This window comes from Dicentrarchus labrax, unplaced genomic scaffold (assembly GCF_905237075.1).
Source record: "Dicentrarchus labrax unplaced genomic scaffold, dlabrax2021, whole genome shotgun sequence".
Lineage (NCBI taxonomy): Eukaryota > Metazoa > Chordata > Actinopteri > Moronidae > Dicentrarchus > Dicentrarchus labrax.
The window spans coordinates 4,024,587-4,034,812 of NW_026136719.1; the positions used below are offsets into that span (position 1 = coordinate 4,024,587).

The window sequence follows — 10,226 nt, forward strand, 5'->3', positions numbered from 1 at the left end:
TTTGCTGCTGCTACCGCTGCTCGCAGGCACAGCTTAAAGATAACAATGAATAATGATTGGACTATTGTTACTATTATATGCTTCAAATAGACAGTACAGACTTCTGACCTGCAGTGCAGTGCTGGCACTGACCTATGCCCTGTATCTACAGCACTGACCTATGCCTTGTAGCTAAAACACTGACTTCTGTCCTGTATCCATACTGACCTTTGTAACTTATTATTGTAAAATGGAGTCAATCATGACAATGGAGTTATGAATTGGTGCTATACAAATAAAATTGAATTGAATTGAATCAAATCTTGATTATCTGTTTTTAAAAGATAATTAGCTTAAAATGTTTGTGTTTTACAAAAATATATATACAGTTAATATTAATAATATCATTATTATTACTTTTATATGTATCAAATAAACAGTACAGACCTCTGACCTGTATGCAGCACTGACCTCTGTCTTGTATCTATCCAATTTAGCATTGAAGATTTATAGCCTGTTATGTGTATCAGGCCATGCTGTAAAACGTTCGGTAACCAATCACAGGTAAAAGATAAGTAACACACAAACATGAACCTATAAGTCTTTTTTGGCTTCATCTAAATATGCTATCTACATATTTTGGTGAAGATTAGATGAAATATGTGCCAAAAAAAGCAAACAAATGTCAAACTACTGAGCCTGCAGTTTCCACTGGGTGTGAGGACAAGCACTGTAATCGCTGCACTACTGAACACAACAGCATCCATCATAAGGGTCCCTGATGCTCAAATGTCAGTTGAAGTGTAAGATGTGTGTGTGCAAGTGTGAGTAACAGTTCACGGAACATGTTGAATATCCTATTCACATGTTAAACTAGTGAAGACAGTTTGACACAATTTCTTAAAGCTTTCCATCATAAGGGTTTGAACCTTTGACCACGTGGACCAACTTCAGCTCTGAACTCTAACCACCTAACTACTGATCTACCTGCTCAACTCAAGTGAAGGAGACATCATAAAGAATTAAAGAGGTCCTAATTGTTAAACATGTCAAAAACAATCAGAGATAGAGGTTTTATAATTCACTGATAAACCATGTGTTTAAAAGTTGAATACAAGCAAGCATGTCCTTGAAGTCCTGAGCATTGTTGCATTTAAATGATTTCTGTGGCTGAAAGCAAGCAGGAGAAGCAGTTGACTGAAAAACCTACAGAACTAGAATAAAACAATAGTGTGAATCTGTCATGCTGACGCATTCTATGAAGCAAAGTAACGACTGAATATAATACACAATAATATTATTAGTCTTTACTTTAAAAAGATTCAGTGATTAGGACATGAGCAAGTTTAATGGTAAAATATATTCATGGTGTGAAAATATATCAGATGTATTGACTTCCAGTTATGTGCTATTGATTTATAACCTTGCCATCTATATTCTTTGAATTAAAATTGAGGTCTGCAACAGTGAGGCCAAATTGTTTTGGATTATGGGCACAAGTTTATATTCATAACTCACAAATGAATTAGTCAGTGACTCATTAAAAGCCAGACAAAGTTTATGACATAAATGAAATAAAAGTTTTATTGTTCACGTAGCAAGTTGACACCAAAGTTCATATCAAGAGACTAAAATGTTTCCCTGAAACCTCTTCAAATAATATTTTGGAATATTAAAGTGTTCTATGAAAGTGAAGTAATTTCGGGCTGTGTGACAATGATTCAAACCACTGATACCCTCAAAACATATAAAAACATGTAAAAACAAAACACAGACTGCAGCTGAGAATCGTTCTTATGATCGGTCTTCAGTCTGTGTCGGAGGTTGGCAGGGGTTGGTATTTAGCTTTGGACCTCCTCGATCGGTAGATCACCACTCCAAATGCCACGAGGCAGCCAACAATGAAGACGATGTTCATGCCCAGATTGAGGCTCAGGCCAGACGCTGAAATGGAAAAACAGACTAAAATTCAGGTACAATAACATTAATTTAATTATACTATAGATTTTTATGTTCTGCTGATCAGTGTGTCCAATTAAAACTTAATGAGATTTAAAGGTTTTATATGTATATATGAGATTTGAAACAATCCATTTGCAGCTGAGTAGAGTGACTGTAACTGCGGTTTCGGTGTGTTTTATTGGTTTCTGTTCAGTTGAAGTGTGTTTCACAATTACTGGTTACTGTAGCACTGCACACTCACCTTCGCTGTCAGAAGTTTTAGCCAGGTGCAAAGGTCCCTGGGAAATGGAGTGACTGGAGCTCTGGGCCATAGCCTCTCTTTTGCTGCGATGGTTCCCTGATCTGATGCATCCCTGAGAGCACCTGGTTCCAGCAACGCCAGTCTCACACAGCATGACTGAGCAAGTGATGTACACCTGGAGACACATGGAGGTAAAGTCAGACAAAGCTGTTTTTCCTTTGTTTTTCAGGTAGTGAAAGGTGCTGAAGAATTGACATATTTGTGTGTGACCTTACCTCCTCATGAGCACCGATGAACTCAAAAGCCTCCATTCCAAACCTGAATTGAGACTTGGAGCTGGGGTAGATCTGCACCGTGTTGTCCCTCGCGCACCTATGACATGATGCAGTTAAAAATTATAACACAGCATTTCACATAATTATCAACTAGCACAGAAAAGCCTTTTTATTGCGTACCCCTACCCATTTTCGATGATAGTGTAGCTGATGCGAGAGTTCGGGTTGTCATAGGGAGTTGCCTTACAGGACTCCACAAACAGCTCGGTGTTGGGGATGGAGGTGGTGGCCTCGATCTGCATGAACATCATCTGTTTGAGGTACACCTCCACTGGGTAAGTGCTGCTATCAACTTGTTTTCTGAACCGCTCGGTCTCGAAGAATTCAAACTGGAAGGTGAAAGCACCGAAGCCCTTCTCTGTGAAGGCGTATGGGTTTTTGTGCCTGAATCCCAGGGTCAGGTTGGTTCGCTTGGGATAGACGCAGGAAAACCCAATCTCGACGTCATGTTGCCTGGAGATGATTTCATTGGGGTCAGCAGATGTGATCTCGTTCTTGAAGATGATGTTGTCTTCATCCTCCTGAAAATGAAAAATAATAATAAATTATAAAATAAATTTGGAAAGAATGAAATTGTACTTGCTTATCAAAATTATATACACTACAAGTATACTACAAGTCAAAAGTGAAATAATGACATGTGAAATTCAGACGGTTTTGGTAGATTAAAAAACCCATTAATGAGTTGAACAGAATTAGAAATGAGTACTGGAAGTAGCAGTTATTAGTGATTGTGGACAGACTGCTTTCTAACATCGCCTGACAACAGCAGCCTGTGATGGCAGCTCCTATCATTGTTGTAGTTTCAGTGTGTTTTTTGCTATTTTTAACTGTTTTCTTACTGTCTGACTTTGTTCACGTCGCCTAAATACTTTTTTGGCGTTTTTGAGCACTTTTTATTTTTTGTTTGCACGGGTCTCCATGGCGACGGCGAGTCGCATTGTTTACACCCGCGACCAGATGATCGCCCTGAGGACCCCTAGCATCCTGACCGGAGAGAGAGCCTCCATACCGGAGGAGCTGAGGAGACGGTGAGGCTGCAGAGCGGGGGTTAAACGGAGGATGAAGAAGAGGAGGTTTAAACCCTACAAACGTGGCTACACGAGCAGATACCGGACTCCATCGTCACCATTCCCGGCTTCCAGACGGTTCGAGCCGACAGGGACACCACCGGGACCGGCATGAAGAAAGGAGGGGGACTGTCCGTGCTCATCAACAACAGGTGGTGTAACGCCGGGCACGACTGAGTGAAAGAGCGTCTGCAGCCCGGACATCGAACTGTCACCGTCGGACTTCGTCCGTGTTGTGCTGTCTATGTTCCTCACAGTGGTCTTCATCATCATCATCACTGTCTATATTCCTCACAGTGATCTTCATCATCACCATCACTGTTTACATTTATGATGTCCTATTTATTCTCCTGTACAGCACTTTGGTCAACTTTGGTTGTTTTTAAAGTGCTTAACAAATAAAGTTGGATTGGATCCAAAGCAATTTAAAATCCATTTTTATATGTTAAAACCAAAAGTAGCCAGTTCAACGTGGTGCTCATAGCTTGGCTAGGTTTCGAAGGTACAGATACGAGAAGGCTGGAGCTGACAGTGACCGTTGTGGTACTTTGGTGTCAGTCAGTGCCTGAATCGGACCAAACAACTGTCCAATAACCTCAACCACAATATAACCCTACACCTAATTCTTTTCACGATTTTATCTATTTTTAAGGACATTTTCATTTTTAGCTTGAACCAGTTTTGTTCAAGAGTCTTGGAGACACTGGTGCTGTCGAGTGAACCAGCCTGTGTTTCCACCAATTTTGAGCAGAACCATTAATATCGAATGAACAGAGCACAATGCACAACAACCTGTAGAATATGATTTCAGAATAGGCCTAACAAGATGCAGTTTTCCCACCTGTATCCCCTAACATTTCCTCACACTTAAACCTAACCAACCAAACAAGGAAGGCAATAAACACGAGCCAATCAGACAACTGAGGAAATATACTGAGAACAAGGAACCATCACATTGTACACTTCTGCAGTTTACATGTTTACCTCTACAAGAGTTCCACATTCGTTAAGTGACATGACCGCCACCAGGTGGGTTTCATTGGAGCGTGTTGTCAGGTTGCAGGAAGAACCCTTGATGTTGTTCAGATGCAAGTTGTCCTCATTGCGTCTGATGAGGTAGGACTTTTCCACTTCCACCTTTATTGTTGTTTCATTGCATGTCACAATGGTCTCTAGATATAGCATGAGATATGTTTATTTCATTATGATGATGCAGTCAGGGAAGACTTGACATCTATCCACATAATCTAAAAGTTATTCAACAAATTCATTGTTACAATATATATATATATATATATATAAGATGATATCTGTAATAGTTAAAATGTAGTCAACTAACCATGGTGATCAACATCAACAATCACACAGCGTAGCTCTGATTGATAGACTCGGTTATACCTGGAATGTAAAATAAGATTGGAGAGAATAAATTATATGATCCTTATTTTCCAGGAATTTCTGAAGAAGAAATGTAATTGAAATGTATGTTTAAGGTGTTTAAGTATAGTTTTCTCATTCAGTGATTTATTTAAAACTTACGTGTCTCTTGCCTCAGAAATGAAGCAAATTGAAAAATGATCATTTGCTTCATTTTCAGTTGGTGTCCATTTTATGGTATATTCTCCTGTGGAGATTTTCTGCTTTGAAATGCCACGTGGTCCAGTGACAATCAGGTCATAAATCCTACAAGAGAAACAATGTTTTTATGTTACTCCTGAACGGTAGTAAGTTACATTAAATGTAAGGAATATGTTTTGGAAATGTTTGTGATAAACTAATCTTTGATAAGTGGCTCTGAAGAAAGTGAAGTTAAAGTAAGTAAGTCATTATTGCAAAATAAGAACCGGCAGGATTTAAACCTTTTTAAAAATTAGTGCACATTACAATAACTCATAAAACACATTGCTGCAAAATTATACAATTAATTTAGCACAATTTCCTTACGTGGTGTATTGTGCTTTGGATCTGACATTGATTTCGAGAGTTTGGTTGACAAATGCAGGAAGATTTACTCCATTTCTTGGAGTTGGTGACAAGAAAATGGGAAAGTAATCACCATCAAGGCATGAAGGGGCGTTAAATGAGTCCACTGAAAATCAAATGAGAGGAGAGACAGACTTTGAGAATGTGATAAAATGTAAATATGAAAATCAGTGTTGTCAATATTCCATAAACAAAACATTACCGTACCATAAATAGAGAACTGCAGGGGAAGTTTGCTCAAAGGAGCAATCGATGTTCGGTACGAAGAGGTGGTTGTTGGAAAGGGGGTGGTTGTTGGAATGGTGGTTGTTGGAAATGGGGTGGTTGTTGGAATGGTGGTTGTTGGAAATGGGGTGGTTGTTGGAATGGTGGTTGTTGGAAATGGGGTGGTTGTTGGAATGGTGGTTGTTGGAAATGGGGTGGTTGTTGCAGCTGTGGTGGTTGTTGGAAAGGGGGTGGTTGTTGCAGCTGTGGTGGTTGTTGGAAAGGGGGTGGTTGTTGCAGCTGTGGTGGTTGTTGGAAATGGGGTGGTTGTTGCAGTTGTGGTTGTTGTTGGAAATGGGGTGGTTGTTGCAGCTGTGGTTGTTGTTGGAAATGGGGTAGTTGTTGCAGCTGTGGTGGTTGTTGGAAATGGGGTGGTTGTTGCAGTTGTGGTTGTTGTTGGAAATGGGGTGGTTGTTGCAGCTGTGGTGGTTGTTGGAAATGGGGTGGTTGTTGCAGCTGTGGTGGTTGTTGGAAAGGGGGTGGTTGTTGCAGCTGTGGTTGTTGCAGCTGTGGTTGTTGTTGGAAATGGGGTAGTTGTTGCAGCTGTGGTTGTTGTTGGAAATGGGGTAGTTGTTGCAGCTGTGGTGGTTGTTGGAAATGGGGTGGTTGTTGCAGCTGTAGTGGTTGTTGCAGCTGTGGTAGTTGTTGGAAATGGGGTGGTTGTTGCAGCTGTGGTTGTTGTTGGAAATGGGGTAGTTGTTGCAGCTGTAGTGGTTGTTGCAGCTGTGGTAGTTGTTGGAAATGGGGTGGTTGTTGCAGCTGTGGTTGTTGTTGGAAATGGGGTAGTTGTTGCAGCTGTAGTGGTTGTTGCAGCTGTGGTAGTTGTTGGAAATGGGGTGGTTGTTGCAGCTGTGGTTGTTGTTGGAAATGGGGTAGTTGTTGCAGCTGTGGTTGTTGTTGGAAATGGGGTAGTTGTTGCAGCTGTGGGGGCAACTTGGCGTTTACGCCTTCCCACTGAAAGGGGGCTCTTTGTTGTGTAGGATCCGTCAGAGTAGGACAGCGTGATGTGTTTGTTGGGAAAGTCCTCCACCACAAGCTCAAATGGATGGTATCCAGCACTACTGTATGTATACTGTAGGGAGCAGGAATTCTGACAAAAAGGAGAGATACTTTAATTGTACAATATGAATTACAATGGCTGCAACAGTTCATGAGTTGAATAATAAAAACATTGGTTTTGTCCCCTTTCTATCAGTGTTCTCTAAAACTTTAAATCAAAGTTACTTGGTGTATAATTAGGATTCAAATTTGATAATGTACACGTTTTATGTGGGAAATTATCTTCATCTGGTAAATTTCAAATTTAAAGTCAGAGGACCAGTATATAATATTTAGTGCCATCTAGTGGTGAAGTTGTAGATTGAAACCAATGCAGGTAACCTTCCAAGTGTTCTAGAAAACTAGAAACTACAGTGACCTGTGAAACTCACAGAAAGCTCGAAAGGCCCTATCTAGAGTCAGTGTTGGGTTTGTTCAACATGGCAGACTCTGTACAAGAAGACCTGCCCCCTTTGTAGATAAAAATGGCTAATTTTAAGGGAACGAAAACACAACCATTCTTATTTTCAGGTTATTATACAGTAATGAAAACATACCTATGTTAATTATATTCAGTATCTGCCAATTGATCCTCCTTAATGTTACACACTGGACCTCTAAGGGTCTAATAATTTGATATAGCTCAGATTACAACTAAAGACATCCACTGACACACTCCTTACCTGATCTAAAGAGAAACCTCCAGTGAGACCACAGATCCCACACTCATATGAACTAGAGCTCGATGCTGGCCTGCATCTGACGCGGTCACCATCAGGGTCAAATACGGTCATATTGAATGATCGTGGACAGTTCCTGGGTACTCTGTAACATGTTAATCAACTAAATCAGCAACAGTCTGTCTAAAAGATATCTGCATCTGGTACAATACAACTTTATGAAGTTAAGAAAGCTGCAGTTTAATCATTTAAAGTACAACTGTATTGGTAATGAAAGACTTTCTCAAAACATTTATTCCTTAAAGGCATCTTAAAACACCTCCCAGAGCAGCAGCAGTTTAAACAAGACATGTGGTATCTTTCAGAAAACATTGGGCTTTGTGTTCAGTTATGACGGTGTACAAATCCCCCCCCCTCCCCCGGGTCTGATGTTTTACTGATTTCACTGTTGATTACTCTTTTTGCCATGCTAGCAAATATGGCTCTAAGGACAGTCCACCACTACTACAGACTGAAATATCTAAAATGTTTAGAGATGACTGACTCCGGTGATATTTGGTACATTTTCATCTAGAGCCACCATGAGTAGATATTTTGGGGTTTTAGTGAAATATCTCAACTATTAGATGGATCGCCATGAAATCTGAGCTTTTCCTCTGGCGCCACCAGCAGGTTGACAGTGAAACGTCTCCTCAGCCATGAGATGGATTGTCATTAAATTTTCTCACGATTTATCCCCTATTGTCCTACTTTATGTCATTTGTTCAAGAACTAACCTGTGTATGTACTTTGGTTTGTTTACTTATTTTTCACATCTTATCTATCTTTCTGTGTTTTGTGCTAGTCCATCTCATCAATACACTGTATGCACTGACTGTAGACTAAAGGTATAGACGTTGAATCCATTTTTGATCAACCATAAAGAACAAAAGAGGGAATGAGGGTCATTACCTGATTATAGGCAGTGTGGTAGTGATGGGAGATCTGTTAGATTCACCAGTATCAGAGCGGGTTCCCAGGTCCACATGTGCCATCATTCTCCAGTGAGCCATTGAGCTTCTGCTGTTTGCTGTCCAGAAGCCCTGACCATAGTAACTACTTCTATGAGTTGGGTATCTGTTTGAAAATAGATAATAAGGAGAATGCAGCAATATTTTCAACATTATCTATTAAATGGCACAGTTCACAACCAGATGTGAGTGTTGACTTACAAAATGTAAACTGAGGCTAAAAAAATCTTAGCAATATCTCTACCTAATCTCAAAGGGTAGGTTGCTGTAGAGTTTCCTTTTTGTCAACAGATCATATTGGCACCAGGTGAGACCATAGGAATTTGCGGCAATCTTAGTGGAGATAGCCTGTGTCTGGGATCCACAATTACCAGAGGAACACTGGTAGTAGTTCACATTGCACCAGTATGTGGCTTGCTTGTTGCGAAGTTCCACCTGCAAAGAATAATGCAAAGATTATCTCTGCAGCAACTGACAACCACAGTTTGTTCAATTTTCGAATTAACAAGTATTAGTCGACCCTGCTAGAAATACAAATATGAATGACTTTATTTCAAAATGATGTAAAAATGTACTATTTCAGAGGTTTAAAAATACTTCTTATGCCACAGAATGTTAGACTAATTCTTCTTTTTTTTAGGTTATTTGTATTTTAATTTTAAGGATGCAGCAGTTTTTCTTTGACAATGGAAATAAATTATGAATAAGGATTCCTTCTAATGAGAGTTTAACTGACCTCATAAGTCCCGTCTGAGTTCTGCCCTTTTGGGGTGAAGGTCAGCGATCCGCCGTAGTACCTATACCTGTAGGAGTAGTAGGACCATGCAGAAGCAGCTGAGACCAGAAGCAGCAGATGCAGCAGCAGCACTGTGATAGCAGCCATCCTCCCGAGTACCACTTCATCACCAAGATCTGCATCTTATATATTCTGCTACAAGGAAATGAAGACAAAGCCTTGTTTATCATCTACATCATTTACTGACAGTATGAACTATTAAGTAGAACTAGTTTTACCAGTCTGTGTTTTAGAGGTAATCGGAATTCAGATTCTGTATGTGATTTTACGGTCTTGTCTATTGTTCTTGGGACATTTTTTTAAAGGTAGGTGAAGCTTTGTTTTCAGATGCGCTGCTGACATTTTGGACTGAAAGTGCAACGTCGCAGAGATCAAATCCTCTGCATCGCTCAGTTCACCATTGAAGAGTAACTCACTGTCGTGTGCAGAGGTACAAAAACTTTTTACCCTGATGAAACTGCATCAAACATTGCACTGTTATATTGGACAATGTGAACTGCATTTAAAGGGTCCAGTGTGTCACATTTAGGAGGATCTATTGTCAAAAATGGTAGATAATATTCATCGATGTGTTTTTATTAGTGATCACCTCAAAGAATAAGAATTGTTATATAAATGATACACAATAAAGATAAAATAAAATGCTCTACTGAAATAAATAATCACTACAATAAATAAGATAAAAATACAGGTATTTTAGAGGTAAAATAAAATATAAAATAACAATAAAAACATAACAGCTGCAGCTGTGGTTGTTGTTGGTGGTGCAACTGTGGTTGTTGTTGGTGCAGCTGTGGTTGTCGGTGGTGCAGCTGTGGTTGTTGTTGTTGGTGCAGCTGTGGTTGTTGTTGGTGCAGCTGTGGTTGTT

At 39.8% G+C, this 10,226-nt stretch overlaps 1 protein-coding gene and 1 long non-coding RNA gene across 11 annotated transcripts in view; one reads left to right on the top strand and one right to left on the bottom strand.

The window, feature by feature from the left end:
* Positions 1-6,195, top strand: part of LOC127351356 (uncharacterized) — a 54,014-nt gene extending 47,819 nt beyond the window's left edge. For both annotated transcript variants that reach the window (XR_007880862.1, XR_007880863.1), the window contains exon 2: positions 6,023-6,195. This is a non-coding gene — a long non-coding RNA (uncharacterized LOC127351356). The remainder of the gene's footprint in view (positions 1-6,022) is intronic.
* Positions 1-9,472, bottom strand: part of LOC127351321 (uncharacterized) — a 61,652-nt gene extending 52,180 nt beyond the window's left edge. For 3 of the 9 annotated variants that reach the window (XM_051378753.1, XM_051378752.1, XM_051378751.1), the window contains exons 1-5: positions 9,299-9,472; positions 8,807-8,997; positions 8,504-8,668; positions 7,556-7,697; positions 5,840-6,924 (exon numbers count right to left, since the gene is read on the bottom strand). In XM_051378753.1, coding sequence (XP_051234713.1) covers positions 5,840-6,924; positions 7,556-7,697; positions 8,504-8,668; positions 8,807-8,997; positions 9,299-9,445 — 1,730 coding nt within the window. In that variant the 5' untranslated portion in view covers positions 9,446-9,472. Of the gene's footprint in view, positions 1-947; positions 1,924-2,182; positions 2,358-2,457; positions 2,555-2,643; positions 3,039-4,571; positions 4,760-4,926; positions 4,986-5,126; positions 5,271-5,531; positions 5,677-5,777; positions 6,925-7,555; positions 7,698-8,503; positions 8,669-8,806; positions 8,998-9,298 lie in introns of all 9 variants that reach the window. The other 6 variants (XR_007880855.1, XM_051378755.1, XM_051378756.1 and 3 more) reach the window with 6 other exon arrangements.
* Between the last annotated feature and the right edge of the window lie 754 nt (positions 9,473-10,226).